At 45.3% G+C, this 23834-nt stretch overlaps 1 protein-coding gene across 3 annotated transcripts in view; it reads left to right on the top strand.

The window, feature by feature from the left end:
- The window catches only part of LOC139276013 (glycerol kinase), a 174755-nt gene that overhangs the window by 88683 nt on the left and 62238 nt on the right, over positions 1–23834 (top strand). For all 3 annotated transcript variants that reach the window (XM_070893358.1, XM_070893356.1, XM_070893359.1), the window contains exons 9-13: positions 3720–3755; positions 8160–8227; positions 14359–14401; positions 14660–14740; positions 21443–21521. In XM_070893358.1, coding sequence (XP_070749459.1) covers positions 3720–3755; positions 8160–8227; positions 14359–14401; positions 14660–14740; positions 21443–21521 — 307 coding nt within the window. The remainder of the gene's footprint in view (positions 1–3719; positions 3756–8159; positions 8228–14358; positions 14402–14659; positions 14741–21442; positions 21522–23834) is intronic.

Here is a 23834-nt window from a genome sequence, read left to right as displayed (position 1 = left end):
GGCTATTCGGCCTGGGATAGGGGCGGGTGAGCTGACCGGGAGGCCACTCAGCCAGGGCTAGGAGCAGGGGAGCGGACCAGCAAGGCCTTTGGCCAGGGCTAGGAGCGGGGGTTAGAGCGGCAAGGCACTTGGGGCCAGGGTCGGGTGGAAGAGCGGACCGGCGAGGTACTCAGGGCCAGGGTCGGGCTAGGGAGCGGACAGGTAAGCCCTTCGACAGGACTAGGGGCGGGGGACCTGGACCAGCAAGGCACTCAGGCTTGGGGGGGGACGTTGGGGGGCTGCTGGGGTGAGTGGGATTGGCAAGGCACTCGGGGGTGGGGCGCTGGACTGGCACCAGCAAGGGGCTTCGGCGGGCTAGGCAAGCAGACTGACAAGCCTTTCGGCCAGGGCTCGGGGCGGGGAGCGGGACCGGCTTTAATAATTGGAGGTAAGTTGCTGCAATATATTTTAATGTGTTTTTAAGTTGATGCAATATGTTTTAATGGGTTTTTAAGTTGATGCAATATGTTTTAATGTGTTGGGAGCTGGCTGTATGCTTCACTTTGCAGCCTCAGCGCGCATTGTGTCCCTGGTTACTGTGGCAACCCGATCATTTTGCCGCAGTTGAAGGCTCCACCCTAAAACTCAAGGACAGGTTAGACCACGCCAAAATGAAGAAATTCAACGGGGAAACTTAGAAAAAAAATTTTTGCCGTACTTGGACCCCCAAAAAATGGGCGTAACTCTTCAAGTACGCTAAAAAAAAACTTTGGGGAAAATTGAGCCCAATGTCAGTGAACATGAGAGAGAGAATGTCACAGGTAGCTGATACACTGTCGGCGAACATGACGGAGGGAATGTTGGAGATAGTTGAGACACTGTCAGGGCACGTGAGGGAGGGAATGTTGGAATTAGCTGCTGCAATAAGGGAACATGCCCAGACCTTGTGTCCATTGACAGAATCAACTGCCATTCCCACTCCAATCCCCAAACCAGCCTCTGAAGAGGCCCAAGTCGGGCCTTCCACATTACCGCCTGCCCCCCACACCGCCCCCCCCCCCCCCCGCAACCCCATCAAGAAGTGCGCATTACCTGAGATGTTCAAAAGAATAAGTTTGGTACCAACCCGAGAAATGCTGCGCCACCGCCTGAGGGCAGGGATGGAGTCAACAAGACCAAGCGCAGCAGGCGGTCTTAGAATAAGGTGGAGGAGAGATGGGTGCAGCCTTGCTTTGCTGCTGCTGCTGTTATTATTGTACTGTTGTAGCTGTTCTCAAATTAAAAGTTTTTGTAAATTATGTAAATTTACAAGTTTAAAAGTTTGTAATTGATCTTAACTGTTTATAAGTGATCTTAAGTGAAAACTTTAAAGTTTGATGCAAGAATATTTTTATTAAAGCTAAGTTAAGTACAAACAAGTGCTTGTTTAACTTTTGAATTAAATATGTTTTAAATTATAACTGAATCATTTCCATTATTTGTTCCATTATTAACACAACTTTTTGAAGTAAAGAAGAATCATTTCCATTATTTGTTCCATTAGCACAACACAATTTTACGGAATAGGTCCAAACAGTAAACATGGTCCATTTAGAATAGTTGCCGCTGAGCCTTCAGGCAGCAAAGCATTCATGGATGAGCTGCTGGCACAAGGCTCGAGCAATCGTTAATTGGGCATGGCGTCCTCGCCCTCCTCCTCGTCATTTGCATGTCCCTTCTCATCATCAGCCACTCTCACCTCAGGTGGGTCTTCTACTACCAGCTGCCGCTGCCTCATGATGGATAAGTTATGCAGCATGCAGCTCATAACAGTGAACTGACCGACAATCTCAGGGGAGTATTACAAGTAGCCTCCAGAATGGACCAGGCATCGGAAAAGCTGTTTCAAGATGCCAATGGCCCCCTCTATTATGCTGCGCATCGTAATGTGCGACATGTTGTATTCTCGGTCAGCTTCTGTCCGGATTACATGAGCCAGGTGGCGAGGCCGTACCCTTTGTCTTCCAGCAGCCAGCTCTGCCCTTCTGGCTGCTGCTGAAACATGGCAGCTACAGCACTCTCGCATAGGATGAACGAATCAGGGGTGCTCCCAGGGTATCTCTCATCAACTGACGTGATGCAATGCATGTCGTCACACACGAGCTGCACATTAACGGAATGGAAGCCTTTTCTGTTCCTGTACATCTTGCAATCCTCCAAAGGTGCTCACAAGGCGATGTGGGTACAATCAATGCAGCCCTGTACCTTTGGGAAGCCAGCAATCCTAGAGAAGCCCCACAGCCCTTTCACGCATTGCGTGTGCGGTCATGGGGAACTTTATGTAGTCATTCCTCCCGAATGCAGACATGTGTTGCATGTTAAGATGTGGCGCACACATCCCCAGTTGTGACCTGGAATGATTCAGGTGCGTAGAATGAAAGTGCAGCTGTAACCTTCACTTCAACTGACAAAGCAGTCCTCCTGACGCTTCTAGGTTGCAGGTCTGCTTTTACTATCTGCTTTTACTAGATTTCACAGATCTCGGTTACAACTTCTTTGCAGAAATGCAGCCTTTTCACAGTCTGCATCACTCAGGTGCCGGTGTGAACGCCTGTCTCGATATATCCATAAGGCCTCCTGCCCATCATCCTACGTGCTCTGAGATTCCTCATGCGATGATGTCGAATCAATCGTCTCCTCCGCAGCACCATCATGCAGAAGGCTAGCATGAAGTATGGCATTGTCAGTATTGCCCCCATGATTAAATTATACCTTTGCAAGAAGCTCAAAACAGCAGGACAAGGAGTTAAAGCTTCTTTGTTCACTCTCTCCCCAAGGTCGACGCCCTAGTCTGGACTACACCCAGGTCTGCGCATGCGCAATGGGTTTGCTCAGAACGGGAAGCTAGGCATTCAAATGAGGACATTTGGGGCAATGACGTCTAATGCAATTCTTTAATTTTAGATTTTTTTCAAAGTACCATCGCACCACCAACCTAACCTCACCGGGCTCGAGGGTCGGCCAGCAGAATCACTCCCTCGCCCTCCAGGTTCCTTTTGATGCTGCTGCACAGTGTAAATGTTCTCAACCCTTCAGTTCAGCTTCCACACACCCCCAATCCCTGGAGCTTCTTTTGAACCGAGCCCGTTTCCGGGCGAGGGACCAATTCTGCCGGCCGACGCTCCGACCCTTGAGCCCGGTTTGGAGATGTTCTGTGGTGGCGTGGCACTTTGAAAACAATCCAAAAATAAGAATTGCATTAGACTTCCATTTTCAATGTTTTAAGTTTGAAAAAGTTAAGCTTCATGATGCATATTTAATGTGTTCTTGACTCCCTCCAAAACTTCGCATAAAAACAGTGGCGTCTTTGCACTGATTTTTTGATGTGCGCTGGTTTTTCTTGTACCCAGAAGGTTTTTTGGGAGTGGTCACATACGCCATCCTCGGAAAAATGTAAGTTGGCCAAACTTGCATAAATGTGAAAAACTAGCGCAGACGTCAGGTTACACCCCTCCCCACCCCCCCCATGACGCAAAAAAAATAACTAAGTGAGTTATGCTGGCACACAACTTTGGGGAAACTTGGCTATTTTAATTTAGGCCAAAAAAGCGGCGTGCGCCATTAAAATGATGCAGATACGTGGGGAAAGTTGAGCCCATAGATTTTAAATACACTTCCAACATTTTTTTTAAGTGATGAAACTCTTTGAAATGTGAGCCACCACTGATATGTATTTTACATTTCTGTTTTATTTTTAATAGAAATGTGGGGCACTAATCTCTGTACCAATTTCAGGGGTAAGTGTATTTTGTTTGTCATGTGTATTTTTCTCCTGCTGTGAAAGTCCTAGAGATGTTTTTTTGCCAATGCAATCCAGAGATATGATGACAATAGAGATTCTGCGCTTGTTCAAACTTTTGAAGATGCCACATGCAGTACGACTGAATTATGTCCTGATTCATGGTATCAGGAATATGGAATTATTTCTGCTCAATATAACTCTTTAAATTTTAAAACTAAATCATTACAAATACTTGCTAAAAGAATATGTTTCAATCTGAGCATTCAAATTTATCTAAAGTCTTTACCAATAATGGTAACAAGTTGGTTACATTTGTTCCATATGGTTATCCCTTTCCTATTGAAAAAAACCTTAGTAAATGCCAACAGATGGATTTGAAACTGGGATCCCAAAATTTATGATAAAGTTCTAATTTACTGCCGTATCCAGCAAGTATTTATATAATTCGGAATAGTTCCATTCATATGGTCAGAACTCCAATTTGCTGGATTTGTTTAAAGTTTGTGAGGGAATTTTTTTTTAAGTCCTGTTGATTAGGTAGTGGGAGCTAAGGAGAGAAATGTGTCCCCAAAACAAAATGAATGCATGATTTGAGTATCAGCTATCTGTTCTGAACACAGTGTTACTGAAAAGTTTTTTTCCCCGAAGGATGTGGGGAGGAAATTACCCTTCAGAAAAAGAGCCGTTAGTGCCTCTAAGGGTTTCTGCTGCACCCCATGTTTCCGCTCTGACCCGTTGTTGGCCGCGCACCGACCCCTTAAAGCCCAGCGGCGTCCCCGTTTCCATCCTGCGGGGGAAATTGCCCAGCGGGAGCGCTGCCGGTTGGTACCCCCGACAGCTTCGCGCAGTGGGAAGCTGCCAATGCTTGGGAGGTGCGGCCGCCCATAAAGGGGAGGGTTCACCGCCGCGGCCCGACAATGGCGGCCACTGGCCCGGCTGAACCCCTCTTTGGTGGCCCAGTGGGCTCCATGTAGGCCTCGTAGCATCCCTCCCCTTTAAGTGAAGGGGAGGGTCGTTGCGACGTCTCAGCACAACGCTGCACGTCTGCGTCACGCTGGCATCATCACTGCCCCGCTCCCGTCCCGATTCCAACCCGATACCACCTCCAACAGCGCCCCAAAACGCTGGGAGGTGGTGTCCGAGTTAAATAGCCGAATTTTCCGCCTCCTCCTTCTGATTCATAAGAAATAGGAGCAGGAGTAGACCATTTGGGCCCTCGAGCCTGCTCCGCCATTGAATAAGATCATGGCTGATCTGATCCTGGCCTCAGCTCCACTTCCCTGCCAGCTTCCCGTAACACTTGACTCCCTTATCGTTCAAACATCTGTCTATCTCCGCCTTAAATATATTCAGTGACCCAGCTTCCACAGCTCTCTCGGGTGGAGAATTCCAAAGATTCACGACTCTCTGAGGGAAGAAATTTCTCCTCATTTCCGTCTTAAATGGGCAACCCCTTATTATAAAACTATGCCCCCAAGTTCTAGATTCCCCCACGAGGGGAAACATCCTTTCTGCATCTACCCTGTCAAGCCGTCTCAGAATCTTATATGTTTCAATAAGATCACCTCTCAGCCTTCTAAACAACAATGAGTATAGGCCCAACCTGCTCAACCTTTCTTCATGTGACAAGCCCTTCATCTCAGGAATCAACCTCGTGAACCTTCTCTGAACTGCCTCCATTGCAAGTATATCCCTCCTTAAATAAGGAGTCCAAAACTGTATGCAGTACTCCAGGTATTGTCTTACCAACGTCCTGAATAGTTGTAGCATGACTTCCATACGTTTATACTCCATCCCCCTTGCAATAAAGGCCAACATTCCATTTGCCTTCCTGATTACTTGCTGTTCCTGCATGCTAACTTTTTGTGTTTCATGTACAAGAACCCCCAGATCCCTCTATACCGTAGCATTTTGTAAATTCTCCCCATTTAAATAATAATTTGCTTTTTTATTTTTCCTACCAAAGTGAATAACCTCATTTTCCCACATTATACTCCATCTGCCAAATTTTTGTCCACTCAATTAGCCTATTATATCCCTTTGTAGATTATTTGCATCCTCCTCACAAGATAAAAGTTCACGGGGTTGGGGGTAACATATTAACATGGATAGAGGATTGGCTAACTAACAGAAAATAGAGAGTCGGGATAAATGGTTAATTCTCTGGTGTGCCGCAGGGATCAGTGCTGGGACCCCAACTATTTACAATCTATATTAACGACTTGGAAGAAGGGACTGAGTGTAACATAGTCAAGTTTGCTGACGATACAAAGATGGGAGGAAAAGCAATGTGTGAGGAGGACACAAAAAATCTGCAAAAGGATATAGACAGGCTAAGTGAGTGAGCAAAAATTTGGCAGATGGAGTATAATGTTGGAAAGTGTGAGGTCATGCACTTTGGCTGAAAAAAATCAAAGAGGAAGTTATTATTTAAATGGAGAAAGATTGCAAAGTGCCGCAGTACAGCGGGACCTGGGGGTACTTGTGCATGAAACACAAAAGGTGAGTATGCAGGTACAGCAAGTGATCAGGAAGGCCAATGTTATCTTGACCTTTATTGCAAAGGGGATGGAGTACAAAAGCAGGGAAGTCTTGCTACAGCTATACAAGGTATTGGTGAGGCCACACCTGGAATACTGCGTGCAGTTTTGGTTTCCATATTTACGAAAGGATATAGTTGCTTTGGAGGCAGTTCAGAGAAGGTTTTCTAGGTTGATTCCGGGAATGAGGGGGTTGACTTATGAGGAACGGTTGAGTAGGTTGGGCCTCTACTCATTGGAGTTCAGAAGAATGAGAGGTGATCTTATCGAAACATACAAGATTATGAAGGGGCTTGACAAGGTGGATGTAGAGAGGATGTTTCCACTGATGGGGAAGACTAGAACTAGAGGGCATGATCTTAGAATAAGGGGCTGCCCATTTAAAACAGAGATGAGGAGGAATTTCTTCTCTGAGGGTCATAAATCTGTGGAATTTGCTGCCTCGGAGAGCTGTGGAAGCTGGGACATTGAATAAATTTAAGACAGAAATGGACAGTTTCTTGAGCGATTATGGGGAGCAGGCGGGGAAGTGGAGCTGAGTCCATGATCAGATCAGCCATGATCTTATTGAATGGCGGAGCAGGCTTAAATGGCAGTATGGCCTACTCCTGTTCCTAGTTCTTATGTTCTTATAACTTGCTTTCCCACCTATCTTTGTATCATCATCAAATTTAGCTACATTTCACTCTGTCCCTTCATCGAAGTCATTAATATAAATTGTAAATAGTTGAAGTCCCAGCACTGATCCCTGTGGCATCCCACTAGTTACAGTTTGCCAACCTGAAAATGATCCATTTATCCCGATGCTCTGTTTTCTGTTAGTTAGCCAGGTGCTAAATTTCCAAATAAGTCAAAATCCCCTCTCCAATTTTCCACTGAGGGCAATTTCAGCCCCTGAATCTTCAGGCTTCTGAAGTGATCAAGTTGTGTTATATTATTCGTATGCTCTTAAGCTTCAGGTTTGGTAGCCAGCACGTATTAATCCTAACAAGTATTTTATGTTAAGAAATGAGAATTTTTTAATTTTCACAACATAAGAAAGCAGACCAAATTGTAATTCTGAAGACAACCCCAACTTGCATTTATATAGCACCTTTAACATAGTAAAATGTCCCAAGGCACTTCACAGGAGCGATTATTAAGCAAAATTTGACATTGAGCCACATAATGAGACATTAAAGAGGTAGATTTTAAGGAGCTTCTGCAAGGAGGAGAGACAGGTAGAGAGGTGGCGTAAGGAGAAAATTCCAGAGCTTGGGGCCTTCACAGCTGAAAGCACAGACACCGAGGGTGGAACAAAGAAAATTGGGGATGCGCAGGAGGCCAAAATTGCAGGAGTGCAGTAATCTCTGAGGGTTGTAGCGCTGGAGGAGGCTACAGAGATAGGGAGGGGCAAGGCTATTGGAGGGATTTGAAAACAAGGATGAAAATTTTAATAGACATTCTGCTATCTGTCTTTTAAAGAGAAACCTGAGTTATATTAAAACCAGTATCTGATATTAGCTGGTCATGTTTTAGTATTTCTGAAGGAATAATAACTAAAAAATGAAGTATTAGAAAATACTGTCCACATTCTTCCTCATAGTGTTCTATTTATTCTGTCCTACTGTGCATATACCTGAATGACAAAACCTAAAAATAGATGGAAGAACTAACCAGCATAAGAAAACCAAATTATTATAAAGTATGGATGACTTGGATAGTGTATTAACAAGTTGCAACACAATTTCTTAGTTGAGATAACTTTACCCCACAATTTGTGTTAACCACTTTATAATGCACTCCAAACAATATTTTCTACTTGCAATGTAAGTTCAGAGGAAGCAGTTACACTTACATAAATGTGTTATCTTTATCAGTGTTTAGGTGACCAATCTGCTGCCTTGGTTGGACAGATGTGTTTTAAGCCTGGACAATCAAAGAACACGTAAGTTTGAACTTTTAAGAAAACCTCTTGCAATTCGTCACAGGATGTTAGTGATGGAGGTTTGAATAGATTTTCATAGAAGGCGAATTCTCTGCTCTAGCTGCCTTATTAGGTAGTGATAAAATATGTAAAATGACAATAGTGATGTTTAAATCTTTGTATTGGGCCGTCTTGCTGGAACGGGCATCTCGCAGTTTTCTCTGCATCCTTCAGCTCTAAATGGTTTTGCGGCCTAACTTGCTGGAAGTGCACGTGTAACAGTGAATCTGGGGCCTCAGTGAACAGCGGGACCAGCAATGTATCTCCTTAACCAATAAGATTTAAAGATTGAGAAAGAAACAGAGGAACAACGGAGAAGGAGGGTGAATTCGAATGGGTGAATTAGAGTCAAATCAGGTGCAGAGCGAGAAATAAAAGGAAAGAAAGATTGGATTAAGAGAGAGAGAATAAAGAGACAAAATGTAAGAAAAAAAAATTCTAACATTTTAAATTTGACATTTTTAAAATCCAACAACAATTGACTACATACAGGATTGAGATTGAACAGTTTAAATTGTTCCATTTCTGGTCCAGAGATGTTCATTGACATTGTATTAACAATTATCATGTTGTTTAAAAAGGTACTTGCGCTGTTAAGTTCCAGTCCAACTTTCTGCAGCGAATTTAAACAGCAATTAATGTGCAAATCCAGCAAGTTCTTAACAATAATGGGGAAGACGAGGTGCCATTTGTGCAAAGCAAACGGCAAGCAGCATGAATCAACCAGCAAGTTCTGGAGATTCACAATTCACGGCGAATCTCAATCTCCTGACTTGCTGGTCGATTCGCGCATTAATAATGGCGCGCGTCTTTAACATGCCATTATTTTCCAGCAAGATCAGGCCCAATATGTCCTGTGTCTGTAGTATTCATTGAATCTGCAATCAGTTTTCATTCTCATTGCTCAAGTATCTCTTACTTGCTGTTTAATTCTGTTTAGGTCTCTGTTTATTTCGTTTTCTGTGGCTATTTTCTACTTTCATTGTCTAATAACTATATTATGCAAAACCTTATTCCCCCATTTCAATTTCGTCTCCAAATACATTCCACCCAAGAATATTCTACCCAGTCACCTTCTAGCAAAACTAAATGCTAATATAAAGCCATGACAGTTCTTCTTTAATTTGCTATGGATTCCTAAAATAAAATTTTTGCAACAACTATTACCCATGCAACCTGATGTGAACATGCTACGCTGAAATCACATTTGAGCAATGCGAGCAATAAAGCGTATGCACATAAACTTTATTTTTCTCTCCTGCTGGTTGCCTTTTGTCTTTTTCTGCATGAAGAAAGGATGACCAAAACGTGCTCCCAGGACACGCACTCTTAGTGAGTGCTCCCAAGCAACAGGTCCTAATCCTGCCTTCATGTCATTGGTCTGTCTTCCTCCCCTCTCAGGAGCTTTGGGCCATGAGTCACTCTTTCCCCAGACTTCTTTTGCTGTCAAGCCCTGGAATCTGTTTTCTCTTGGCCATAGCGCCAGGTTTCCTTACTCTCCCAGACTTATCACCTGCTCCCTAAACTTCAGAACTTTAGTTTATTTAAAGCCTTTTGACTTGCATTTTGTACATTAATTAGCTCTCAGCTGACTATTGACCACAAAATCTTCAGGTCAATTACCATTAATACAAAATTTGATGTATTTTTCCCTCAAAGCAACAGTGTCAAAATCAATGTCATCTCTATTTTTCTCACTTTTCTCTCCCTCAACCTGTCACTATTTATGAGTTACTCTAGTACGCCGTAGAGGCATTTTGGTTGTTAAGTTAATCCAACATTTTGTGTTTGTATTAATACTGTCCAATTTTGGATTATATTGGCCCATATTTTCGCCATGATTTTGCACCGTTTTTTTGGTGTGCGGCGTTTTTTGTCGTGAAATCCTCCGTTTCCAACTTTCGCCAACGTCTGTATGCCAGCGCCGACCATGTGCGCCAGTTTAAACATTTTTGACACAGTCACGAGTGAAAACAGGATCGGGCACCGTTTTTGTGCAGTTAAGCGATTTTGGCCGTCCATGATTGTTTTTCAGCGCGGTGCCGCTGCCCAAAAGCCCCGAAACAAAACCCTTCTGTGAGCTTAAGGAAAGTGGCGCAGAGCACGAAAGGACATTGGGGCCAGACAAAAGAAGACAAAATAAAGTACAAATGCATGGATTTTTTTTGACAGGGTACAGCTGAAAATAACTCGGAAAGTAATTTCCGAGTTTATGGAGCGAGACAATGTAAAAAACAAATTTGTAATTTTTGCGGAGGGAACTGAAATAACGCTGTCCGGCTGGGTTCTTTTTCACCCAAATTGCGACTGTCCACCCCAACACAATCGTTGCTGACCGGGCTCCAGGCACTGGTCGATGGAGTGCCGGCCGGACAGAATCGCAGGCTCGGCCGGACACGAGCACCAGAGCCCGGGCTGCTTTTGAAGCCAAGCGTCAAATTGTTAGCTTGTGCCATGGAACTTCAACTCGCAGGGGGAGTGGGACCGGGAGCGGGGGGGGGGGGGGGGGGCCATTCGTCCTGGGATTGCAGGGGTTCTGATTGGGGTTACAGCGGGAGAACGGTTCTATCTGACCAGCGTTACAGCTGGGGAGCGGGCTTCAGCTTGCTTCAGCTGTCAGTGTGTCTCTGGTTGCCATGGCAACCTCAGCTTTTCCCACATGCCCACAGAGTTTTTGGCGCACACTTGAAGCTCCACCCCCAGAATTCACTTCGGGTAGCGTGGCGCCAAACTTAAATTTTACTTTGGAGAAAGTTACGATTTTTTTTTTTTGCCGCAATCGGGCAAAAAAATCGTACGTTATTGTACGCGGGCGCCAAAAAACGGGAAAGTGGAAAATAGGGGCTATTGTATTTTTTGACATCTTGATTGAAGATTGGAATCGAGTGATCATTTAAAAACAAAATCATTAAGGGCTAGATTTTCCATTATTTTTGCATGCACAACACCCACTTAACGTCCATTTTAACGCTGAAATGACGTGTAACGCCCAGATATCGCCCATTTAGCCACAAAATGGAAACCGACATCCATTTCTCGGTCACTTATCGCCGAGCATTACTTTCCATATGTGCGTAACGCCGAGAAAAAATAATACCGCCCGCCCACTTACTTGGGACGGAATCTTTCTTTCGTTACTTTCGGCACGTAATTAATGCCGAGATTTAATAATACCGCCTGCCCACTGTTTTTTATCGTAAAGATCACATTTGCCGAAACTAACAGCCAGTATATCGCCCATCCTTACTTTCGGCACCTCGCCCACAATATCGCTCGCCAAAAAAAACACCGGGAAAAAGTGGAACTAACCAGAACTATTCACAGCAGTATGGACGCCATGTTCTAAATCACATGTCGCATCATTTAAAAGGCTGCTCTGCTTCAACCTCAGGATGTTCGCATGTACTTTGGAGGTCTTTGGAGGTGATGTGAACATCTGAACAAACATCTTTATCATACTGTGGGCGATTGGAATTTAATAGGGGTCTTAGTAGGGGCATTCATTCTTTCTGACCAATCAGTGGAAAACAGATAGCTATTGGAATGGGGCCAGTCCTTTCTCACCCTCTCTTGATGACCACTTACATGCTGCAGACTTGAGATGGCAGAAGGTATGTTCGACAGCATCATGTGCCCAATGTAAGACGTGACAGACTGATGAGGAGGACCAGACGTTACACCCCCCGCAAGTACAGGGAGATGCAGTCTTACCTCAACTTGCCCGACACCACCTGCCTTCGGAGACTGCACTTCCACAAAGAGGTTATCAGTGAGATATGCCAGCTCATCAGGGGAGATCTGCAGCCTGCCAGCACCATCAGGACCGCACTGTCCATCAAGGTCAAAATCACCACGACACTGTCGTTCTACGCGTCGGGTTCTTTTCAGGCCTCAGCTGGCGACATTTGCGGTATGCCTCAGCATGCCACACATTGCTGCATAGACAGGTCACTGAAGCCCTGTACGCACACAGGATGGACTTTTATCAGCTTCCCAATGATCAGGGAGGCTCAGACTGAGAGGGCTTTAGGATTCTACCGAATTGCTAACTTCCCCAAAGTGCAGGGAGCAATAGACTGTAAGCACATCGCGATGCGGGCACATTTTCAGGATGCAAAGGTTTTCAGGAACCGCAAGGGATTCCACTCCCTGAATGTGCAACTCGTCAACCACCAGCAAATTATTATGGCACGAATGCTAAATTTACGGGCAGCATCCATGATGCTCACATCCTGCGTGATAGCCCTGTATCTGACTTGTTTAACAATCAGCCACAAGGTCATTGCTGGATGCTTGGTAACAAAGGATATGGCCTCGTCACCTGGCTGATGACCCCACCTGCGTGACACCCACACCGAAGCTGAGAAGCGATACAACGAGAGCCAGAGAGCCACTCGCAATATCGTGGAGAAAGCCATTAGAGTGCTTAAGCAGCGCTTTAGATGCCTGGACCACTCGGGAGGCGAGCTCCAATACCACACTGAGCAGGTAGCTCAATATGTGGTGGTGTGCTCTATGCTGCACAACTTTGCTATCAGGAGGGGACAAGAATTGCCAGAAGGGTGTGACGGTCTACCTCAGGAGAGAGAGAAAGAGGGGGACGGGGAGTTGGATGCTGACCTCGGGCCACACAATCAGGCTGACGCTGAAACCATGCCCCCACCCACCTGTAGACCGCAGGAAAGGGCCCCTGGCGGCATCATAGTTGCACGACTCTTGCGTCAGGAGCTCATAAATGAGCGCTTTGCCTGAAAGAACGTTGGTGGTATTTACAAGGCTGACACACTGCTGGATATGCAGGTCATACATCAATGGTGGGCATCACCTTGGTGACAGTTAAAGTTTAAGTCGATTGAAGTTAAGTGTAATTATACCCTTTGATAAGGAATCACGTGTGTAATGGTGCAGCTATCTGAGCCAATGTGCAACAAGATTATGTTAAATAAAAAGCATTTAACCGAACATTTGTCTGAAATCATAAGTATATCTGCAAAAACCAAGCCTCCCACCCCCTCCCCTCGCTTCTCATCCCCCACCTCTACCCCTTGCCCTCCTGACTCCAAGCCGCCTGGCCGAGAAGTTCCTCAGGCGCTGCTTCATTGGGAAGGGGGGATGACGGTCAAATCGCTGCTTGGACGGATACAGGAGAGGACGGTCCCGAGGTGGGAACGTGCTCCGAGCCAGAAGCAAGATGTTGTTCCTGGTTCTCGTGTCGTTGGCAATGGAGGGTGCAGTGCCGCGCTCCGGGACCACTGGGAGCCCTCTGCCACCAGTGTTCCTGGCTAACAGCTCCAGGGCCTCCTCCATCCGTTCCATGTTATGTATTATTTGTTTGACAGAAACTCAGTGGCAACTATGTTCTTGGTGCTTAGTAGGCTTTTTGCTGCTGGTGAATCTCACTTGTGCCTCCCACAACAGCCAAATAAGCACATACCACACCCACACGCGCTTTCAGTCCTTCTCTGCTCCCTCTCTCTCTCTGTCTCCTCTTCTGTGTATGTAATGATGACTCCTGAATCATGGGAAATGAGTGTTGCCATGCCGTTGCTAAGGAAAGCGACACTTTACGGCAGAAGGTCAGAGAGATTTAACGCTAACGCCCATTTCAAAACACCCATTTCAGATTGCTCGTGGTAACGCCCAATTTTTAAAATGGAGACTAGGGGCTTTGAAAATAGGCGACAAGCGGGCGATCTGAAAACCCATTTTTACCGCCCGCGTCAGAAATACCACCCATTTTTGGGCGATCTGCACAAAGGTGTAAAATCTAACCCTATATTTTTATATTGCCCTACTTTAGCACTTGAGCAAATAATCCAGACTGTCTCTTAATTGCGGTGTTTTATGGAGTGATGCCTTGCTAGAGTTGCCCATCTTTTGGACGAGACATTTAATTGAGGCCTTGGAGCTAGCTGTAAATGATCCCATGGCATAATTCGGAGAGTTCTCTTTGTATTCTGGGCAACATTTCTTTCTCAGCTAATGCCATCAAAATGAAAAATAATTACCAATACATTTTTTTCTTTTTGGCACTTTTAATATCTATAGACTAATTTATTATATTTTGCATATGTATATCCTTTTTTCTTTAGATACGGAACCGGTTGTTTCCTCCTGAGTAACACAGGCGAAAAGGTTAGTCTATCTGTGCTTTAAAGAGATTTGGGCAGAAGGGAAGTACATTTTTTTCTTTGTAAAATTGAGAGCAGTATTGACAAAAATATCAAACTACTCAACATATATATTGATGAATCTAGTAGCCAAAACCTGATGCTGTATTCAGTTTATAATTCACTCTTCCACAACTATACATTTCCTTGTCATGCACAATTCTTATTCACATTTCAGCATAATGTTATTTTACAGTTGGACTAACAATCTTGTTCTTCACAGCCTGTGATGTCTAAACATGGACTTCTAACAACATTAGCTTATAAATTGGGCAAGGATAAACCCGCAATCTACGCATTAGAGGCAAGTATTGTTTCTATTAAGCATGTGATTGTAGAACTTTGTTCTTCATTTTTCATATATGTAGAATGTACAGCACAGAAACAGGCCATTTGGCCCAACTGGTCCATGCTAGTGTTTATGTTCCACATGAACCTCCTCCCACCCTACTTCATCCAACCCTATCAGCATAACCGTTTATTTCTTTTTCCATCATGTACCTGTTTAGCTTTCCCTTAAATGCATCCATGCTGTTTGCCTCAACGACTCCTAGTGGTAGTAAATGCCACATTCTAACCACTCTTTAGGTAAAGAAGTTTCTCCTAAATTCCTTTTTGAATTTATTAGTGACTATTTTATATTTATGGCCCCTATTTTTCTTCTGCCCATAAGTGGAAACATCTTCTTTACATCTACCCTCTCAAACGCTTTCATAACCTTAGACCTCTAACAGGTCACCCCTCATCCTTCTCTTTTCTAGAGAAGAGATCCAGCCTGTTCAAATTTCCTGATGCGTATAACTGCTCAGTTCTGGTATTATCCTTGTAATTTTTTTTTTGCACCTTCTCCAGTGCCTCTATATCCCTTTTATACTATGGACACCAGAACTCTGTACAGTACAGGTCTAACTAAAGTTCTATACAAGTTTAACATAGTTTTTCTGCTTTTCAATTCGTGCTTTCTTTGCTTTTTTTATGGCCTTATTAACCTGTGTTGCTACTTTTAGTGACTTGTGTCTCTGTATCCCGAGATCCCTTTGCTCCTCTACCCCATTTAGACTCTTATTTTCGAAGGAGTATGTGACCTCCTTATTCTTCCAACCAAAATACTGGAATAAAAAGCTAGTATCAGTAATGGTGACCATGAAACTATTGGATTGTCATAAAAAAACATCTGGTTCACGAATATCCTTTTAGGAAAGGAAATCAACCGTCCTTACCTGGTCTGGCTTATATGCGACTCAAGAGCCACAGCGATGTGGTTGACTCTTAACTACCCCCTGAAATGACCTAGCAAGCCACTTGGTTGTAACAAACTGCTACAAGAAAAAATAAGAAGAAAACCGGACGGACCACCTGGCATTGACCTCGGCACTGGCTACAGACAGGACAACAGTCGACCCTGCAAAGGCCTCCTCACTAACATCTGAGGACTTGTGCCAAAATTGAGAGAGCTGTCCCACAGACTAGTCAAGCAACAGCCAGACATAGTCATACTCACAGAATCATACCTTTGAGCCAATATCCCAGACTCCTCCATCACCATCCCTGGGTATGTCTTGTCCCACCGGCTTGACAGGCCCACCCGAAGTGGCGGCACAGTGGTATACAGTCGGGAGGGAGTGGCCTTGGGAGTCCTCAACATTGACTCCGGACTCCATGAAGTCTCATGGCTTCAGGTCAAGCATGGACAAGAAAACCTCCTGCTGATTACCACCTACCGCCCTCTCTCAGCTGATGAATCAATTGAACACTGCTTGGAAGAAGCACTGAGAGTAGCAAGGGCACAGAATGTACTCTGGGTGGAGGACTTCAATGTCTATCACCAAGAGTGGCTCGGTTGCACCACTACTGAAGGACATAGCTGACAGACTGGGCCTGCAGCAGGTGGTGAGAGAACCAACACGAGGGAAAAACCTACTTGACCTTATCTTCATCAATCTGCCTGTCGCAGATGCATCTCTCCAAGACAGCATTGGTAGCAGCAACCACCACAGAGTGAGACAAAGTCCCGTCTTCATACAGAAGACACCCTCCATTGTGTTATGTGACATTACTACCGTGTTAAATGAGATAGATTCAGAACAGATCTAGCAGCTCAAAACTGGGCGTCCATGAGGCGCTGTGGGCCATCAGCAGCAACAGAATTGTATTCCACCACAATCTGTAACCTCACGGCCCTCACTCTAGCATTACCATCAAGCCAGGGGGCCAACCCCGGTTCAGTGAGGAGTGCAGAAGAGCATGGCAGGTGCAGCACCAGATGAGGTAGCAACCTGAGGAAGCTGCAACACAGGACTACAGTCATGCTAAGCAGCGGAAGCAACATGCAATAAACAAAACTAAGCGATCCCACAATCAAGGGATCAGATCAAAGCTCTGCAGTCCTGCCACATCCAGTCGTGAATGGTGGTGGACAATTAAACAACTAATGGGAGGAGAAGGCTCCATGAATATCCCTATCCTCAGTGATGGCAGAGCCCAGCACACAAGTGTAAAAGACAAGGCTGATACGTTTGCAACCACCTTCAGCCAGAAGTGCCGAGTGGATGATCCATATCGGTTTCCTCCTGAGGTCCCCCACATTAGAGCAGGGAAGTGGACCTGAGTCCATGATCAGATCAGCCATGATCGTATTATTTGGCAGAGCAGACTCGAGGGGCCGTATGGCCTTCTCATGCTCCTATTTCTTATGTTCTTATGTTCTCATTATAGAAACCAGTCTTCAGCCAATTCAATTCACTCCACGTGATATCAAGAAACGGCTGAGTGCACTGGCTATCAGGCTATATGGGCTCCGACAACATTCGGCTGTCGTGCTGAAGTCTTGTGCTCCAGAACTAGCCGTGCCTCTAGCCAAACTGTTCCAATACAGCTACAACACTGGCATCTACCCGACAATGTGGAAAACTGCCGAGGTATATCCTGTCCACAAAAAGCAGGACAAATCCAATCCGGCCAATTACTGGCCCATCAGTCGACTCTCAATCATCAGCAAAGTGATGGAAGTGCTATCAAGCGGCACTTACCAATAATCTCCTCACTGATGCTCAGTTTGGGTTCCGCCAGGACCACTCAGCTCCAGTCTTATTACAGCCTTGGTCCAAACATGGATAAAAGAGCTGAATTCCAGAGGTGAGGTGATATCAAGGCAGCATTTGACCAAGTGTGGCACCAAGGAGCCCTAGTAAATCTGAAGCCAGTGGGCAACAAGGGAAAAACTCTCCACTGGCTGGAGTCATATCTAGCACAAAGGAAGATGGTTGCGGTTGTTCGAGGTCAATCATCCCAGCCCCAGGACCACATTGCAGGAGTTTCTCAGGGCAGTGCCCTAGGCCCAACCATCTTCAGCTGCTTCATCAGTGACCTACCCTCCACCATAAGGTCAGAAGTGGGGATGTTCACTTGATGATTGCACAGTGTTCAGTTCCATTCGCAACTCCTCCGAAAATGAAGCAGTCCATGCCCGCATGCAGCAAGACCTGGATGGCATTCAGGCTTGGGCTGATATGTGGCAAGTAACATTCACGCCAAACAAGTGCCAGGCAATGACCATCTCAAACAAGTGTCAGGAAATTACCATCTCAAACAAGAGAGCGCCTAGCCACCTCCCCTTGATATTCAATGGCATTACCATCGTCAAATTTCCCCCCATCAACATCCTGGGGGTCACCATTGACCAGAAACTTGACTGGACCAGCCACATAAATACTGTGGCAACGAACAGGTCAGAGGCTGGGTATTCTGCAGCGAGTGTCTCACCTCCTGCCTCCCCAAAGCCTTTCCACTATCTACAAGGCACAAGTCAGGACTGTGATGGAAAACTCTCCACTTGCCTAGATGAGTGCAGCTCCAAAAACACTCAAGAAGCTCAACACCATCCAGGACAAAGCAGCCCGTTTGATTGACACCCCATCCACCACCTTAAACGTTCACTCCTTCCACCACCGGCGCACCATGTGTACCATCTATAAGATGCTCTGCAGCAACTTGCCACGGCTTCATCGGCAGCACCTCCCAAACCCGTGACCCCTACCACCTAGAAGGACAATTGCAGCAGACGCATGGGAGCACCATCACTTGCCAGTTCCCCTCCAAGTTACACACCATCCTGGAAATATATCGTCATTCCTTCATCGTTGCTAGGTCAAAATCCTGGATCTCCCTCCCTAACAGCACTGTGGGAGTACCTTCACCAAAAGGACTGCTGCGGTTCAAGAAGGGGGCTCACCACCACCTTCTCAAGGGCAATTAGGGATGAGCCTTGGCAGTGACGCCCACATCCCGGAACATATAAAATTAAACTGACTCTTATCTATATTGCAATTAATTTGCCAATTAAACACCCGTTCTGAAAATTTGTTACTGGCTTCTTGTATTTTGAGTAATGTTGCTTTGTTTAAATGTAATTTGATGTGCCACATTCAAATTTCTTCTAAAAGCATTAATGAACTAATAAAGTAATGATCACAGGAGTTTAGTTGGTGTCATAAAAGCAGAATGCTGTTATTTTGTGGTTTGTTTTGTGTTGATGGTGACAGCTAAAGCACTTTGCGACATGTCAATGTTCATATTGATACACGGGGGCCGAAATTCACCGTCCCCAAAGGGACGGCTACCGCGGAGTTTGAGCAGGCGACCGATAAAATGGATGATTTTCCCTCCCTGAGCCATATTCAGCTCACGGGGAATTTGAGCCGTGTGCACTTCTGCCGGAAATGGCGTGGTGAAGCCGCTGTAAAGGAGGCTTTCCAGCGGAGAGCTCTGCAGCATGCGGGCCGCTGAAAAGCCACCAGGACTGGGATTTTCAGCTACAAAAAGGTAGGCCTTTTCCCAGCGATGCCCCTGCGAGGTATTCGAGTCGGTGCTCGAACGGGAACCGGAGTGTTGCCGCGATTGGGGCCCTTTGGTAGGGAAATCGTTTTTATTAATTTTAGTATTTTTATTTAATATTACAGCATCCACTGTACTTATCTTTTAATAGTTTTATTAATTGTTTTGGCTCCATTCAACCTGCTGAGTGCTGGTCAGAGGTTTGCACATACTATTGTACAACTTTTAGGTCTGACTCTTCAGTGGAGTCCTGTGGGCTGCAGAGACCTCCTTGGCAGGGTTCACCCTGAGGATGGGAGGAGCGTTGGGATGGTGACACCTGGTACACCTAGTCAGAAGCAGAGTGGCACCGTGCAGACAGGCAGCAGGCAAGGGAGCCAGCAGCCATGATTCGTTCATTCTGCGCCAGACCAGTGTGCCCGCCGTCTTCACCAGCCCGAATCAGAATTGCGGTTGGCTGCTTGAGGACAAGGGATATCCCCTGTACACTTGGCTGCTCACTCTTTTGCGGAACCCCAGGACAGCGCCAGAGCATGCATACAGTGACACTCATTGTGCCACCAGGTGCATCATCGAGCAGTGCATATAGGCATCCCTAGCAGAGGTTCCGGTGCCTGGACCGCTCTGGTGGCACCTTGCAGTACTCTCCTCAATGGGTCTCCATAATCATTGTGGTCTGCTGCATGCTGCACAACCTGGCCATTATGAGGGGACAGCACTGGAGGTTGAGCCAACAGTACCACCTGAGGAGGAGGCGCAGGAGGAGGAGGGTCCCCGTCGCCCCAGAGCTAGGAGGCGTCGATCCATCGCCACCCTGGAAGGGCCAGGTGCAGACTGACCAGCACCCTCCTGGGAGGATGTGTCCTCACATATATGGAGGTGCCCGACACCTCCCCTGCAATCTCCTCCATGCATTATGTACTGGCGGTCTGCCAGGTCTCCCCACATCAGGAAACAGTATTCTTCTTCTGTCCTCCACACCATCCATCAGTGTCTCCAGTTCCATATCAGTGAACCTATTGGCTCTCCTTGCACCTCTTACACCAACCATCCTTTTAAACTCCTCCGCACCCTCCCCCCCGCCCCCCCAGGGCCTTGCTGCAAACCCTGGCCTTTTCAGCTGGCTCATTAGAAACCCTTACCTGCATGCTGAATTTCTCAGTGGTGATAACGCTCAAATTATGACAGCCACACCACTGAAAAATCACTTTGGAAGGGTTCTTTAGCGCTGGAACCCATTTGGTCACTTTTGAGGCTGAATATGGGGTGGCCCAGCCATGAAAAAAATTTCAGCACTAATGGCCACAAAAAGGTGGGGGGAGCACCAGCTTTCCAGTGGTACTGAATTTCAGGCCCATAGAGTCAGTAGTTATATTACTGAGTTTAATAAAATTACTCGGTTATCATTTTTGATTCAATTATTTTCTCAAATATAGTGGCTTAGAAATATGTTGGCACTGTGCCTATTATACAGAAGTAAATAGGCGCCTTAGTGTCCAATATGGAGTGGCGGGTGGCGTGCGCCACCCTCCACATTGGTTAAGGCTCCTGTATAGGCATCCAGGGCTCATGGCATCTTTTTGAAGCCCCTTTTCTAAAACTCATTTACAACTGACCACAGCATGCTGTGATCTGTATTCTCAGCCAGTTGGCAGCCAAATCATTGGTCCTTAAAGGAACCTCTGGAGGCTGCCTCCCAAAAGGTAAATTTTATTATGGACATGACTGCTGAAAAAACTGCATGTAAGAAAATGACTTTCTCATTATGCTACTAATTCACATCAGAGCATAATAGTGGCATCTGTACATTATAGGTGGACTATTATTGCCTGCTGTCCTTGCAGAGTAAGTTCAATAAGTAGTACACGTTAGTCTGTAGCCAGATGGAAAATGAAGGACTGAAAGTTGAGAAACTAAGAACTATCTTCCCAAGAATAGTCTTTCTTGCAAGGTGGCATGTTAGTTTCTTTTTCAGCTCGGCAATGGTGGAAAGTAACTCTCGCCTTCCTATTTTGAGTGCTATGTACAATATAATTGATATATGAACAAAATTAAAACTTGCCATGTAGCATTATTTACTATAAGACTACTCACTCAAATTTAATGAATGAGGTTACATCCCTTAAGTACACAGATTCTCCACTGACAATTGCTTTATTTTGTGTTTATTTAGGGATCAGTTGCCATAGGTGGTGCTGTGATACGCTGGCTGCGAGACAATCTTCATATCATTAGTTCAGCAGCTGAAGTTGGCAAGTACTCTTTATTTTCATTTATAAACACAGGAAATATACAGTAAATTAACAAGAAAAGGAAATAAATTTCATGTCAGGACCTGTGTTCATTCTAGATCAGTCTAATGGCATTATTGCACTCAAACTGTAGGCTTGATTATCAAAAGCTTAAAGACTCCAAATTGTAGACTCAAGGGCTGCTTATAGAAATGTACAGAATTGCAAAAAAGATAATTACAGTCCATCTGGTTGGTCGTCATGGCTAGTAAATATCATATTCCACAATACCATTCATGTGCCCCCTATCAAATTTTTCTCCAGGTACTGTTCCAACTCAAATCACCAAATTTAAGAAAGTCAACCCCCAATGCCTCTTTTCAGAACATAAGAAATAGGAGCAGGAGTAAGCCATATGGCCGCTCGAGCCTGCTCTGCCATTCAATAGATCATGGCTGATCATCGACCTCAACTCCACTTTCCAACCCGATCTCCATATACCTTGATTCCCCTGGACTCCAAAAAATATATCCATCTTAGCCTTGAATATATTCAAGACTCAGCATTCATAGACCTCTGGGGCAGAGACTTCCAAAGATTCACAACCCTCTGAGTGAAGAAATTCATCCTCATCTCTGTCTTAAATGGGTAATTTTCCGGTTGGCAAACAATAACTAGTGGGGTGCCACAGGGATTGGTGCTGGGGCCTCAACTATTTACAATCTATATTAATGACTTGGATGAAGGGACTGAGTGTAATGTAGCCAAGTTTGCTGATGATACAAAGATGGGTGGGAGAGCAAATTGTGAGGAGGACATAAGAAATCTGCAAAGGGATATAGACAGACTAAGTGAGTGGGCAAAAATTTGGCAGATAGAGTATAATGTGGGAAAATGTGAGGTTATCCATTTTGGCAGAAAAAATAGAAAAGCAAATTATAATTTAAATGGAGAAAAATTGCAAAGTGCTGCAGTACAGAGGGACCTAGTGGTCCTGGTGCATGAAACACAAAAAGGTTAGTATGCAGGTACAGCAAGTAATCAGGAAGGCAAATGGAATGTTGGCCTTCATTAAGAGGTATGGAGTATAAAAGCAGAGAAGTCCTGCTACAACTGTACAAGGTATTCGTGAGGCCACACCTAGAGTACTGCATACAGTTTTGGTCTCCATATTTAAGGAGGGATATACTTGCATTGGAGGCTGCTCAGAGAAGGTTCACTAGGTTGATTCTGGAGATGAGGGGGTTGACTTATGAAGATAGGTTGAGTAGTTTGGGCCTATACTCATTGGAGTTCAGAAGAATGAGACGTGATCTTATTGGAACATATAAGATAATGAGGGGACTCGACAAGGTAGATGCAGAATGGATGTTTCCACTCATGGGGAAATCTAGAACTAGGGGATATTGTTTCAGAATAAGGGGTCACCCATTTAAAACTGAGATGAGGAGGAATTTCTTCTCTCAGAGGGTTGTAAATCTGTGGAATTCTCTGCGCTAGAGAGCGGTGGAGGCTGGGTCATTGAATATATTTAAGGCGGAGATAGACAGATTTTTGAGCGATAAGGGAGTGAAGGGTTATGGGGAGCGGGCAGGGAAGTGGAGCTGAGTCAATGATCAGATCAGCCATGATCTTATTAAATGGCGGAGCAGGCTTGAGGGGCCAAATGGCCCTCAATCTCTTCAGTGGATCCTTTCAGTCTGTAGCAGAAGACATAGCTAACATCTCATAGTTCGCTTTCCATCGCTGCATCCGGGAGGTCACTGAAACTCTCTACATCTGGAGAAGTGACTACGTTGTCTTCTCTCTCAGCAGAGGGAAGCATGACTAGTACGCATGTGGCTTTGCCAGGCTAGCTGGGTTCCGCATGGTTCAGGGCGCCATCGACTGCGCAGACGTGGCTTGTGGCGCCACATAACAATCCTGAGATCCTCCGTAACTGCAAAGGCTAACACTCCCATAATGTGCAGTTGTTATGCAATCCATGCACAGCGAATCCTCAATGTCAATGCCCGCTATCCTGGCAGCAGCTACGATGCCTTCATACTGCATCAGTCCGGTATGCCAACAATTTTCCAGCCACCACAGCAAACATGAGGGAGGTTGCTCGGAGACAGCAACAACAACTTTATTTATATAACGCCTTTAACGTCGTAAAATGTCCCAAGGCGCTTCATAGCAGTGTTATAAGACAAAATAAATAAATTAGACACTGAGAAGAAATTACAGCCGATGAAAAGAGGTAGGTTTTAAGGTACGTCTTAAAGGAGGAAAGAGAGGTAGAGAGGTCTATCTGCTCTCCACCTGGCTCATGATTACCCTTCGCAACCCCAA

Source organism: Pristiophorus japonicus, chromosome 11 (genome assembly GCF_044704955.1).
Source record: "Pristiophorus japonicus isolate sPriJap1 chromosome 11, sPriJap1.hap1, whole genome shotgun sequence".
Lineage (NCBI taxonomy): Eukaryota > Metazoa > Chordata > Chondrichthyes > Pristiophoridae > Pristiophorus > Pristiophorus japonicus.
The sequence above is the reverse complement of the archived record's forward strand: the minus strand, read 5'-3'. Positions and strand labels throughout refer to the sequence as shown.